The 15,189-nt window shown below is 38.9% G+C and overlaps 1 protein-coding gene across 1 annotated transcript; it reads right to left on the reverse strand.

Moving 5' to 3' along the window:
* Positions 1–968: 968 nt before the first annotated feature.
* CGA (glycoprotein hormones, alpha polypeptide) lies at positions 969–3,708 on the reverse strand (the record flags this gene model as incomplete). Its single annotated transcript, XM_084202042.1, has 3 exons — positions 969–1,046; positions 2,506–2,690; positions 3,609–3,708. 3 exons carry the CDS (start codon positions 3,706–3,708, stop codon positions 969–971), a joined length of 363 nt encoding a protein of 120 aa, XP_084058168.1.
* Between the last annotated feature and the right edge of the window lie 11,481 nt (positions 3,709–15,189).

Below are 15,189 nucleotides of genomic sequence, written 5' to 3' on the forward strand. Positions count from 1 at the left end.
AATTAGGATGAATAGCAAAGAAATTCATTCACTTCAGTTCCCACGAGCAGGCTTCAGACCTGTGAGCAGCTTCTCCAAAACCCCCGATGCAACCCACTACAACTAAAGCCTTTATACTAATGTCAGATGTTATGAGTACATATTCTGTGGTCCCCTTCTCATCTAACACATTCCCTACCTTTTCCATTTGCATACCTGGGTCTATCACAAGGCATTTGGGAATTACTAAAGCCCTATGCCTTGATGAAGGCAAGCAAAAGGTAAGCAGCTTAAACAGCTAATACTCTTGTATGACTGCTCTATTCCACCATTGCTACATGAAAATGTACAAAAATTCTTTATACTGTTTGATTTTGCATCATTTGCCTATCTGTATGGGAGGAGATTACATTCAGAGAAATATAAAAGATGGCACAGAAATACAGAGTACTATGCATAGATTATATACTATTATACTTTCTGCCCATTAGGTAAAATAAAAATGGAAGAAAAGCAGGAGGAACAATACATTGCAACTTCAAAAAATGTAATCACTAAGTGAATAAAGGGAAAATAATTATTCTTCTGTTCAGTTTCCCATCCGTCTCTTCCTTTTCCCCTCTCTCTCCCATGAAAAAAAAAAACTAGAAATTTAAATTGCATCAGAATCTATTTTTGTCTGTTAAGCTAATAAATCACCATTTTCCTCAATAAACATTGATGATTTAACTGACAGTTTATTTTAAAAATAGATCAAGCATTTGGTCATGCAAGTGCTGTATTTTATCCCTAATGGAAATAATTACACTTACTTAAATGCATGAAGAAGCAAGGAGGAAATTAAATAGCCATCTATCTTATCCAGAGGTCTACCCAGAGTCTTTACCAGAAAACATAAGATTTTACATTGTGGTGCTGTAAAAGCTGAAAAACAAATGTTCCATTCACTGTTGTCCTGTTGTCCTTGACCATTAACAAAGGGACAGGCTTTAGGATTTATGATAGTAGCAGGTACTGCAGTGACAATCTGTATGGTTCTCTATCTTCACGTTGTCCTTAAGGGTAATCTTAAAAAAAGAAAACACACACATATAACAAATAATTAGGATTAGCTGTGCAGCAAAAACAGCATTGTCAAGGAAAATATGTCTGAAAACTTTTTCTTAACTACAAAGTACACAGGCCCTTTGGGGTACATGTACTAGAATGACCTTAACACCAACCTATGAAGCAGCATCATCACAGTTTTTGGAGCTGTAATGGGAAAGTTTTCTGTAGTGACATGCCCAGTGACACAATATGCTGCTCTTTAACTTGGACATCCCTTAAAGTGTCTAATTTTCCAAAAGTGCCAACTAACCAATCTATGGAAAATCAGAAGGTGTCCTTAAAATACACCACACGGGAATTACAAAAATAAAGGCAACAAACACAAGAGTCACCTTTATATTTAATCTCAACCAAATTCTAGCTGGTGCCTCAGGGCAAGTATAGCATTGTCAGTGTAGAATAAGATCTATGTTCTCCTCAGGTGAAGAGCCAGGATTTGTTCAGCAGAGTTTAAAGTCAGGTGTCTGGCTCTCATCACAGCCATTGGGGACCCAGCACTCTCCTCAGCTGCACCCACTGAGCTGTCAATTGTCATTTGAGGGGATCTCACCAAGCCTCCAGCTGTCACTCTGGAAACACTTTCATGGGTTCTGTGTCTGCCAGCCATACCCATATGACTTCAGTACCCTAAGGTATTTCAAATGCACCAAATCTGTGACTGGGCAACTCAGTTGAACCTCTAGCTGACACATTTAATGAGCCTGATTCAGGTCACCAAAGGATAGACACCTTAGCTTGTTTCAACTAGCTCACCACTTATTGTATAAAATGTAAGGTTTCTTCACTTTGAGCAGAAACACTTCCAAAATAATCAGATTTAGAAGAAACTTTAAAAGATCCTTCCAGATGAATGTTAAGTGCCCACAGTACTTGGACACATTTAAAGTTCCCTCTTGGTTATACTATGAAAAAGCAAAACACCATCTCAATTAATCTAATGAGCACAGATGGTTTTGGTCCCTCATCCCCATATATGTAATTGATAGTATTGACCAGACTCCTTCCCAGACAACTCCTGAATATGCAGGAAAGACACAAGGCAATTGACTTATTCAAATCACATACACACTGCATAGCATTTAAGGGGAGGGTGCATATCCAGAAGAGTTGAAAATACTGGGACAAGTCCACCACCAGAGCTGCAGGTGTCATGAGACAAAGCAGTTTCATAGACTTCAGTGGCACTGCACCAATTTCCTCATTCCAGCTGAATATCAGACTCATTATTGGTTGATGATTTAATGTCTTCTTTATGAAAAAGAAAGAACCAAGGCATAAAGGACACAAATGCCAAGGATTGTTCCCTCAAACTGCTCTCCAGTGTCCTCCAGCAAAACCATATTCTTCACTATTTACTGCTTCAGCTAAATACTGCATTCTAAAAGGATGTAAAGCAGACCTCATTCTCACCCTCACCTTGGTAAAAGCCTTTGCTACGCAGCACGTTGCTTCTGATGTAATATTCTTTGGAACAAGCATGGTCTTCTTGGACCTCATTGGAGTGGGATAGGCACGGGAGAAACAGCACCCAGTGCACTGGTAAATGGGTGCTCCTGGCTTGGAAAAGAATCTGTTCTCCCCTAGCTTGCACTCTGGACAACCTGCCATAAAAATACAAGGAAGAGAATTTTACTTGGTTTCCAGGCTGGATTTTCATTTTCAAAAAGAAAAGGAAAGTGCAGGCCATAAGAGGAAGCACAAGCCACATTCTTGATGTCTGCAGAACAGAAAAGGACAACAACAAAGCTCTCCTCTTTAGGTTTTTTCAACTCTGCAACACGCACCAGCTGTAAATCTAGGCTGTGGCTTTCTAGGTAAACCACAAGCACTACTGGATCTTTTGTGCTTTTCTTTTCAATGTTGTTGACACTTGTTTCTGTATACAGCACTAGCTATCCCTAGAAAACTTCCTACTAGCTCTAGATATTTAAAAGCACCAGCAGGATTTGTAGTGCTTCTTAAACATTGTCTGTTTTTAGGCGAGATTTTGTTATAGAGCACTTTCAAAATGCGTGGTGGTACCAAGATTTTTGTACATCACATTTTTTAATATTTTATTTAAGGCTAAACACCCTGAAACCTCCAAAGCATCCTTAAAATCTAACACGTGTCTTTCATAGAATGCTACACCACCAGCATCCCTTATTCTGGGATCTACATAGGAAAAATATTCTGCATATTATGAGGAAAAACTGTGGTTCTGCTGTTCCTTAATTACGTTGTAATTTAGTTCACTGGAGTACAAGAAACCAAACATTTCTATTCAATAGTGTTTCAAGGATTAAGGTTACCCACATCCACTTGAGGACAAGGTCATCTGGGACATTGTTGACCTGGAGAAATTAAATTTAGGGAAGAAATAGGAGGCATGCTCATAGTGAAATTATCTTGATTTATTTTACCCTCATTGTCAATAAATGCAACTGAATGACAAAATTTATGACCACATTTATAAAATGGGAAAATTTAATTAATACTCTTTATAATTGTTCCATTTCTGAATGCTGAAAGCAGCTTACCCTGCATGAGAAACTCTCCATCTGGGAAAGTATGAAGAAGATGTAGAAATACAGACAAAATGGTCAATGTGACAGCTGCATACTTCCCATAGCAATCCATGATCTGTCTAGAAATACAAATACACACGTTTTTGAAGGCTGAGACCAAAAGCAGCATGAAAAGAACATGGCTCCTGCCTGACGGGGATTACTAAAGTGGAAAGAAACAAAGTTTATGAAGTGCTTTCCAGGACAATGAATGAGAGCAGTGGAAAAAGCATCTTCCTAATTAAGACAGGGAAAAAAAAAATAGAGGAAAGAGGATGATCTGAAGCCCAGCTAAGCAGAATGGCTAACAGGCTGATGATGTGGTAGTCACCAGGTGGCAAGGCTGGGTGCTGGGTACAAGTAACTTCACCTCCTTTCTCCCACCTGCCCAGTGAGTCAGTTCACGCTGGCAGAAAACAGAGGATAAAGGAATTAAGAGCAGCCAATAATGATCAGGAAGAAAAAACACTGGCAACAATTTTCGAAGCACTAGAAAGAAACATTTAGAAGAGGCATCCAAAAGTTCAGTGCGTGCATGTAGGTATGCATATGGGCTCTATGCAACCTGCGATTTTCCTTCTCTGCTTAGACTTTTCCTGAAAGGTTTGGAAGCATTGAACATGGCTGTCAGGCTCCTGAGAAGCAGCTGCCAGCCATCTGTGACCTGTTCCTTCAACAAGAATAAGCTGTGTCTGCAGCAGAAAGGTGGTCCTTCACACCGTTTAGATCCACAACCTCTTATCATCTTACCAAACACTTTGGGAACTGAATTGTACTCAACAGCATCTATGGAGCCAGCAGAGTGGATTGGCTGGATCCCTCCCTACAGAAAATAAAACCCTTTCTTTAAGGTTGTTTTCTGTATATTCTCTATCCAGTCCCTTAGAGGAGGTGTGACTGCTGGCAGACTTGCCTGCACCGGATCACAATTCCACAGTTTAATGTTAAACCCTGCTCCATCCAGGGGAACATTCCCCAGAGTGCAAGAAGTCAGCTGGAGGGTCTCATGCACCAGCAGAAGACAGACAGACTTTTCCAAATGATCTGTTGCTACATCATCCTGAGCCTTTTGATAGCCTAAATGCTTCAACAGCTCCAATAAAAGAAGCCAGCCACAGGAATAACGCTACAACACTAGACAGATTATCCCGTTTTTCATGGTTTTTGCTGAAGGCACTGTGGCATCAGTCACCGTAATTTTTCCAAGAAGATATAATGTTATAATCTGGTACATTGTAATGGCTCAAAGGAATCCCAGAGGGAAGGTTTTTTTACATTATATTAACCAAAAGGGGAATTGAAATTGCAGTTTTGCACTTCCTCTATTGAGTCAGATTTTCAGGCTCATACCAAAACCACCAGAGACCTGACAATAAACCACATATATGATATTCTCTACTTTTCCAGAGCAATAGCTGTTTTGTCTGATGGCTCTTGAATTTTCTGACTGTGCCCATGCTGTTAAACCAGTTAATGTTCTCACCACTCATTTCATCTCACTGTCAAATCCAAAGAAGATTCTACTTTGTTCTGTTAAATATTATCTTTCTTGATCTACTGGAACAATACATAATGCCTGAATTTCAGGAGCTCTTTAGAAAGATGGTAATTTGAAATCTTTCCCAGCAGATTAATTCTCACCTCATTATTTACAAGATCTTGTCTTTTTCTGTTAAAGACTCTAAAAGATGCGCTAATACCACAGGCTCTGTAATGTTTGATATTTGATATCAATTGCCACCATTGAGCAGGAGAAAAACAAAAAGTTACTAATGAAGAAGTTTGGGACCCCATCCGAAATCAAAAATTCTCAATGTTTAGCTGCAATCTTATTCTAGAGCCTCGCTTTCTCTTACTTACAAAGTAAGCTTAACGCTAAGCATTGATGTTTTAGTCCCAAAGTAACTTTTAAGTTAATGTTCAAAGCAAAAACTTTGACAGAATGGAAGGAGGAGGAAACTTTTGGAAAAGAAGGGAAAGAGAATGTCAAAACATATGCAATTGTTCCTCTCTAACAGTAATGAAAAAATAAAAATATATTACCTCCCTTGTTCAACAAGAATAAATCAGAGAAACTGCAGGATGGTCTTTGAAGATGAGCTGTCCTCAACGCTTGGTGGTAAGTTCCCAAAACTGATGTATGAAAAAGTTGCACCTTTCTTTTATACCAGTAACAGCTAGATCATATTCCTCGCCCACATCTAAGCCATTGGATCAACTGTACATTTTCTCTAACGACTGAACATCACTTTATGTAATTACCAGCCCACCATGCTGATCTTATCTTTAACCTGCCTTTCATAAGGATTATTTTTTTTCTTATATAATGAAAAAAAAGGTCAGATTGAGAGCACAAAGTCAGTGCTGTATGAGTTTCCTGGGGAACTGAAACACTGAACCTCCATTTTTTTTGCTACAGTTTTCTATTAACAGAAGCTCATTTTCAAAAAATAATTAATTAATGTTTTAAGAACGAATTAACTGTTTTAAGACCAAATTAACTGTTTTCTAACAGTTCTTTTTAAACTGGGGAATGTTATTAAAAATATATTATAAAACACTACTATAGAAATGGCATTGTTTTAGCAGAGAATAAAAAATAGAGCAACAGTGATTGATACAAACATTTAGAAGAAATGTTAGTTTGTAAATTCTCCATTTGAATTTAACGCACAGAAGATGAATGCATGGGTAAACATAGAAATGTAGAAGGAATACATTTATAAAGGTAAGATTTCTGGCAGGATCTTATCTTGTTTTTAGAATAAAGCTAAAGCAATGGAGGCACTTCTGAAAACTGCTTCAGAGTGCAGGTTAGAGACTTGTAAGTCCTCAATTTCAAGTGACAGAGTCTGTGTAGAGCTGGCTAAATAGGAGGGGTTTTCCTCTGCCTTCTGGCACCGAGGCCAAGCGGTACAGCCGGGCTCGCACCCATGGGATGTTTCCTTTCCTCTTCTCAAAGGGGAGGCCAACATTCAAACACGTTTTGGGAACAGCCCCTGGCAATGCAGAGAGCCTTGGGTCGGCGCTCAAGACCCTGCTGTCTTTTCAAGCCCTGGGGAGTTGAGGGAGGTTCACTTCAGAGGTAAAAGCTCACTGCAGAAGTGAAGTGCTTCAACCCTAGTTACCCACTCTGGATTGCCCTCACAGACAATGCAGAGAAATAGCCCTAAACATCGATTTCAGTACAAGATTAGGCCACTTTTACCGTGTGCCTGTTTTTCACCATCGAGAGCCCAGAGAAGCTACCTTGGACTGCTCACTGTTCTACCCGGAGAGATTTACAAATGTTTTACAGTTTAAAAAAATTCTTAAACACCCAAAGGCTTAAAATTACCTTTTAAGGACCTGCTTTGTGTCACACACTGATGGAGATGGGATATTGAAAGAGACTCCCTGCAGCTTCTCGTGTTCCTATGAAAATGAGGCTTTTATTCACAAAACAATCAGTCTCTTACAACAAGTTTATTGTATAGCTGGATTTGGTGAACTGCACCTCTGTGGATTTTTGCTCTTCAGTTTTCTTCTCCCTGGCCCCGACTCTCTTCTTAATAACAGCAACACCCCCAGACTCTATTTGCTATTGCAGACACATTTATCGCAACCTTTATCACCTCTGCCTTCCCTAACAACCTCATCTGCTTCAAGGTGTCAGACACCTTTTTCTCTTCCATTTGTTCAACTCATCACTGTAACAAAGTTAAACTCAAAACAATTGTCCCCAGCCTACGCTTGGCTTGAAATTGGCTCCTGTTTCACAACTGAAGACCGATTTCTACACCTGTAAATTTGTCTGTTTTTTTTTTCCAAAAATGTGTGTTGGTCTAATAAAAGATAAATAAATTTTTTAAAAGTCTCTCTCCCCACAATTTTTGCCTCATTTAATTACAAAAGCATACAGCTGAAATTTGAGAGCTATTGGTAAACGCAGTTTATTGAGAAGTGCTTCCCTGGAAGACAGAAGCTTATTATTTCTTGTCATTCAAAGCAAATTGATGAAAATTGCTGAAGTTTATGGAGTACCTCTATCCTGCCCATTTCATACTCACCTCAACTTGCAGTCCTTTGGGAAAGCCAGGATGGCTTGTAATCCTTCCCAAAAGCCAGCAAACTGTTTTCCTAACAATGAAAAAAAGTAAACTTTGTATTGTACATTTAATACTTTCCCATGTATTGTAGCAAATCATCTACTAGTAAAAAGCAAAAGCTATGCAAAATGTTTATTTCATCAGAAGGATTCCAGCACAGTGACAATGTTATCCCCACAGCGTAAAATAAAAAGTGCCCACGACTTGCTACTCTTTCCCTAGCAGAATGTATTAGGAAAAAATCTTGTGAAATCAATGGAATTACACTAGTATAAAAGATAGTTTAAAAAAAGCCCCTATATTTAGTAAGAGGATTTCTTACTTTAGCCACTCCAAATCTCCAACTAAAAATACTTGGTCAAATCTGTCTTAATGTGTGACTGAATGAGAAATGAGAGAACACGGCTCACTGTTTTAGAGGGGGAGAGGGCACCCTCTAGTTTATTAAATCACTTAGCAATACTCTCACAAGTATTTTTGCATCACTGATATCATGGTCTGTACAAACATATGGATGAACATATAGGTAAATATGTACCCCAAACTGGACTATCGAATATGCTTTGCCAAGATCAGAATTTTGCCATTCTGCATTAGAAAAATGCAACGAATTGCTAAAATTTTCAAGTTTCTTTGAGGCCAGTATGTTCCTCCATTAAGGAACATACGTGACACTAAATATAGCACTTGTTAAGGCTGAAGTCAGCGTGAGCTCATAACCTAAATATTATGAAGTTGCAGAACTTTTGGCTTTTTTCTAGGAGCTGGGTCCCTACAGCTCCTCTGGCTGTCTCTGGAAAGGAGAGCTCACGTCTCCTCCCAGATGCTGTCTCAGGGTATCTGTCCTACTTCCCTACTTAGCGAGATCTGCTTATCTGCAGGCTGCTTCCTGATGCTGCCTCTTCCTGGCTAGAGGAAAGCTTTTCTACTTTGCCACTCAGCACTGACACCCAGCACTGTCTGTAAAAAACTAGGAAAGGGCTCTCTTGCTTCAGAAAACAAATGATTCTATTAAAAAATAAGTCCACTCTATTAATAAACAGAAACACACCCTCCAAGTGTGTTTACATATTAGCACTGTTAAACAGAATCTGCCTATTTTGATAAGGGTTTGACAAGGTTTACTATACCATAGCCCAGCAGAAAATACTGTAGAGCACACACTTAACTTTTGGGTGTTAATTATTGCTGTGTTCATCCCTGCCTTCTTTACTGGTCTTCCTAATCCCTGCTGACAAGTAAATGAGAAGGGAAAACCTTTAAAATGAAGTTCTGATGGCATTTTTTGCTTGGATGGACAAGCAGGTTGAGCTTTGGAGGATTTTTTTTTTCAATAATAATTAAATTACATTTCAGAACTTCCTCCACATGCAGCCAAAATTCACCCTTCATCATTTATGCAAAATCAGAAAAGAGAAGTCCACCATCTGAGCAAATGGAATGCTCACCAAATGCCAGAAACTCCTCTTTCCTTCTCCCTTGCAATCTTCAAATGCCTCCTTGATATCTTTGTCCAGCCCTGCCCTACAGGCTGACACAGCACCCACAAGTGAGAGCCTGCACCAGACCCTGCACCAGAAGGCATCCTGAAGCACAGGTACTATCTTTTGCATTTTGGGTGTCACTTCCTTCATTTCTTATGCTATCTTCCAGGTGTTCCTGGGAGAATCCCACATATCCCAAGTCGCTCTGCACTGACTTAACCAAATTATCAGGATGCCTGATGAGAGAGAACAACCAGAATGAGTGAGAACATATCTTGGAGAGAAAAATATTGCTGGGGATTCAAGGAACAAAAGAAGTAACTTGAGTGCTAAATAAAGAGATTCACGGGTATTTCAGTATTTCACCTAGTCTCCCTACGCCTTCTCAGTTTGATCCTAATTTTTTCAGCTACCATCAGTTTTTTCCTAGGGACAGTAAGACCAGCTCAGTGCATATATATGTGTGTGTACATATATTGTACATATATTGTACATATATATATATATACATACATTTATATCTGTAAAAAGGCCCCCCAAGGCAACAGAAAATACAGATACACACCATTAGGAGCTCCCCTCTGCTGAAATACTTCTTACTTTCTTACTGTATTATGTAAAGAGTGAAAGTCAAATTTTCTATTCTTTTACAGATGCTTTCAACTGATTATCTAAAATTACCTCTCAAAGCAATACTTTTTGGCCTCAGCCTCCTTTGTTTAAAATTGACAGGAGTTCTGTCATTATTTCAAATGACACTGGATCAAAACTTTTAAGATCAGCTATTAGTGTTCTCAGCTTCAGCCAAACATTGATTATTCTGAGATAATACATCTTTCAGTACTTATTGCACATAAATAATTGACTGAAAAGCCTCTCCTATTCTAAAACCACAGTGTAAAGTGGGTTCACAAATATATAATTTTTTTGTTTTTCTTAAAGGAATTAGTATTACAGACTATGGCACTTCAGAAATACCTGCAATAAATATTACTTCATGCAAGCTAAGTAAAAACTATGCCGCTGAAGAAAATTAGAAAGATTATAAGGACTAGATATATTTTTCCCCTTTCTTACTGCAATTTTCAAGGTCAAAATATTTAATCATTGCTTGTTATTAGGCAACTTACAGTACTAATAGGATGATGACTCCTGTTTAGCTCTGATTTCATGCGCCTTTTATTAATGGGTTTATTTGAAATCCAATTCCTTTGAGCAAATTTAGAATAGATAATATTACAATTCTCACAGCATTGTGGGACAGCAAACAAAGTGTCATTAACATGTAGGTTTAACTTCAAGGGCTTTAGAGATTGCATTTTGATATTCTTATTCTTTACTTTAAATTAATAAAAGTAACTACACCTCATATGATGACTAAATGAGATTACAAGGTCCAGAAGGTCTCTTCCTGTGATGTATAATACTACTGAGCTGAGGTAACCAGGTTTGTTAGACTCCTGAAACAGTAATTATTATTAATTTATTTATTATCAGACAGAGGTAAACCACTGGACTGCACAGACTACTGATCAAACCAATTATGTCAATGAATATGTTCCTGCACCACAAGGGTAGCCCCACAAGGTATCCCATGAGAGATGGATAATGTTGTCTTACTTTAAACATATCTCAACATTTATCCCTTTTATTGAAAAAAACCCGCAAAACACGCACACACCCCAAACCATATGAGCACATCATTGCATGTGAGACTTGATAAATAGCCATGTAAAAAGGACTTGTATGTCTCTAGTGCAGCTAAAACAAAGAAGCCTGATCAATAATGCAGGAAGTCTCATTTATACAACTAGCTATTTCAGCAACTCTCATTATCTTGTACAGTAATAATTGCTCAGACAATTAGCTATTATCCTTTTCTAGTCGCAAATCTGAATGCTTACATTTGCTCACTTTATCACCTCTTCTGTTAGTAGAGGTTTATATTATTAATTGCTTTCACATTTCATAGAACTGTATTTCTTGATTTAAAAATGGAAGCAGAAAAAATGCTCAAGTTCCTCAAATTCCAATCAACTTGCATAAAGCAAGAAGTAGCCTACATTGCTGATAATAAAAAAAATGCACTGACATAGAAACTTAGCTGGGAAAAGGCTTCTGAAGAAAACAGGTTCTTTCTATCACATCACCAAGAGGTTGCTGTTACCCTCTCTTACTGTCCCTGCAGAGAAACCTGGCTGCCAGGTAATCTGGCTGAATAAAAAACTCACCATACTTCAGTTCCATATTGCAGCAGCACTTAAGAAACCCACACAGGGAACAAGCAGATAATGGTCCCCTACCCTGGAGAGCTCACCGTCTCATGCTGGCTTTGGGGGACTAAAGTTGTTCCCTTAAACTCCTTCTGTTCAACCCACGTGGGCATTTTTCTTAAGCCATCAGATGTCAAACTGATGTTCTGGGCTTCACCAAAATTTTCAGATGTGGCCTGAGGTTTACATAATGCAGCAGGTCTTTTCCCTCACTCACAGTGGTCTCTTCTCATCATGTCTAAGCTATCCCTTCATACAGCCACCTGCCCTTTAGGGGAACTGTGCACAGCATTTGTTTCACATTTGCCAGAGACTATCAGAGCAACTAATAAAGGAAATTAGACATAGTATTTGGCTATTGGTGTGAGTCAGCACATGGAAAATGGACTAGAGAGTTATAATTAATGCCATGTTGGAAACAAAGTGGGCCAGTGTTGCCCACCTCCATACAGTTGCCTATCAGAAATAAAAAGGGCTTACATTTACATAATAGCACTTCAAAATAGAACTTACAGTGCTTTGAATGCTGGATAGTTACAGTTTATTTTCCACATGGTTGAAATTTAACCATTCTCACACAGCAAGCAGAACAGTAACCATTTGCTGTCAACAATATCACATGGCTGTCTTCAGGGGCCAGCAATCCATTAAATTTACATATCAAGTTTAGGCTAAATGTCTATCTTAGTAGACTATAAAGGTCTAAGCTGTAAATTTTGGAGGAGGGAGAAGGCAAGGAAGGCAGTCTGAAAACCAGAAAAAATTTTAAAGCTGCTATTTTATATTATTTTGTGATCCACACTATTTCTTAAAGTAAGTTAGAACATGAAATGAAATGATGGAGTAAAGTCTCCGGTTCAGATGGTCTAGATGGTGTGTGTGTCCTCTTTTCAGACATGAGAAATACAGTAGGAAACACTTCAGAGGATCACTCCCTGCTTCAACACTCAGGAATTACTTTGTTCGTGCAACATTCTGCATGCACTTCTGTAGTAAGCTGTCAAGAAGTATAGATTACTGATATTTTACCCTTGCACAAGTGCACTGAAGGGAAAAAAGCTACCACAGTGGGATTCAAATCCCCTCAGCTTTCGACATCTGCAGTACATATGGGCAATGTCCATGCTGGTTGCTCTGGCAGTCAGCCGAAAGACACAGGCATGGGCTGTCTTAGCTGTCTCCTTAGAATAAAATGGGTGATGCCCTACAATTGCTTGCTCCACTGGTTACAGACAGCTCAAGAAAGTTGGCTTGGATAGTCATACCCATTTTTAAAGATATTCACAATGAACTAGATCCAGTGCAAAGCATTTCTAATATTTTGTCTAATATGCTGGAATGAATATAATAATGCTTTTTCTTTTGCAGTCAGATAACTTAAAAGACATACTGTAAGTAGTTCTCTGTAACTTCCCACAACATATCCAGGAGGTTAGAAAGGGGAGGAAAGTGAGGATTGTTCTTATCGGCTAATTGCCCCCCAGATTCTTTCTCTTTGTCTGTGTTCTTCCTAACCTCTTGTTTTAGTGAGTACTTAGCTTGAAAATTCTCTGAAGCAAAGGCTATCCTTTTATCCAAATTATTTTTATCCATGATGTATGGTCCTAGACAGTGTAACAACTACAGACCAACACTCTGCTTGCTTGATACTGAGAAGGAAATGCTCTGTATCCTTTGAAAGGACGGTGCTGCGAGTGCAGCAGACTTTTAGGAACATAATCACCTTCCCAGAGCTATTCACAGGTAGGAGTAATTTCACTAGGACCTAGAGTCTGATAGGTGTAGAGAAGTCCACAGACTAACACAAAATGCATTTAACAGTATCAGGTTTGAAATAACAGACATAGATATTGAGGATTGTCAGCTTGTAGAGTCTATAGTAGAGGCAGATACTTACAGACTGGCAAAAAATCATGCTGGTAAGTGCCATACAAAATTTTTTAAATGAACCTTCAGCTCCAGCTTCATGATGTTGATATCTGAGTGCACTACATGCTACTCTAAGAAGGCAGTCAGACCTATTGGCCAGCAAACTAATAAAAACATTTCAGTGTCACCACTTGTTAATTGACTGTACTTTTTTCCCCTGCTAATATCCTTTACAGTTTTTTGGTTTTTTGTATTTTTTAAAAAAACATTTTAAAAGCCATATTTAGATATTAGGTGAGAAATTCAGACATAGTACAGCTTTGTTACTTCTACTGGCTAGGACCAAATACTACCAAGCGAAGTATGACTAGGGAACAAATGTTAACATTTGATATGCCTCGTCAAGCTTAAACATACATTTTTAATTTAAACAGAGCTTCACTGCAGCACTGAACCAGGCAGAGTGCACTGGCCAGCAAAACCAGATTTGCTGCTGCTTGATATGCTGCAGAACACAGCAATTCAAGTGATTCATTACAGCAAATAAGGTCACGAGTTTACCATTGATTTATTGGTTTAAAGGGGTGTGTGTGTGAAATCATCTCACTCTGACAGGGAAAAGTAAAGCTCAGTGCCAATATCTTTGTGTTTTAACAGTTTCCTGGCTGTTTGCTTTAAGTCTTCTACCAATGCTGCTTTAATGTGCAGAGAAAACAGAGGAAGAAACATTCTTGGGAACTTTTTTAGACTGACATCCATAGCAGTATGCTTTAAAAGCCTATATTAAGCAAATCATGAATTAGTGCTCACAAACATATGATTAGTATTTGTCAGAACACAACTTGCAGAATTGCTCAGTGTAAACAGGGAGGACAGGGAATGCAGTGAGTGATGAGTTCAGTTTCCTGGGGTGTACCATCAGTTTATGTTGGAGTCACTCATCTTGCTGTCTGTGAAACAGTACTGGGTCACAATTTTCTGGGTGGTGGTCTAGCAAATGTTTCCAAGAAGAAATATGAATCCTATGCACATGCTTTCCCTCCCACTCAACCAAATCCTACATACAAAGTTGTGATCAGTGCCAGTTACAAACGAGGAATGAGCAAGCGCCAACCATGGAGTAAGTGATTCATCAGTCTAGCAAATTAAAGTCTAACAAAATAAAATTGAATGCAGAGGAAGAGTGGGGAAAGAAATTAGGGGGGGAAAAAGGCATGCAGGGATATTAACTGATACTTTCATTATTTACTGTATTTGGAATGGATCTGTGGCTACACATAATCTGAAAAGTTTACTTGAATGAGCCTGAAATTTGCCTCATCAGACAGAGGCAACTGCAATTCCAGACAGACACCTGAAATTACTTTCTAGACTCCCTCAGAATCAAAGTGGGGGAAAAGGCGCTTTTAGACCTATTTGTGACAACAATCTCAGGCCAAGACAAACTGGCCGCTCTCCTTGGTTATAAGGGGAACCTAGACATCTATTCTCAGATGTAAACACGTGCAGCTGTACTTCAGATTCTTACATTTGGCCAGATAAGGTTCACAACAAGCCCCAAAATACCAAAACCTCACCTTTTAGCAGCCCACCTAAATTTACTCTATCTACTCCCTATTTCAATCACTACAGTTTTTGTCAGAGCACCACTACAAGCACCAAGGTTCTGAAAACAGGTTTAAAAACGCCAAGGCAGGTATCAGCAGAGGATCCAGAGGCATTTTGCAGACACCAAATGGCCCCAGGATATCCACCGCTGTGATGTGGACCCGTATGAACACACCGGTTCAGCCCCAAAAGCAGCAGAGACTCGGCAGAGTGCTGCCACATCTGAATCACT

This window comes from Fringilla coelebs (assembly GCF_963513975.1).
Source record: "Fringilla coelebs genome assembly, chromosome: 3".
Lineage (NCBI taxonomy): Eukaryota > Metazoa > Chordata > Aves > Passeriformes > Fringillidae > Fringilla > Fringilla coelebs.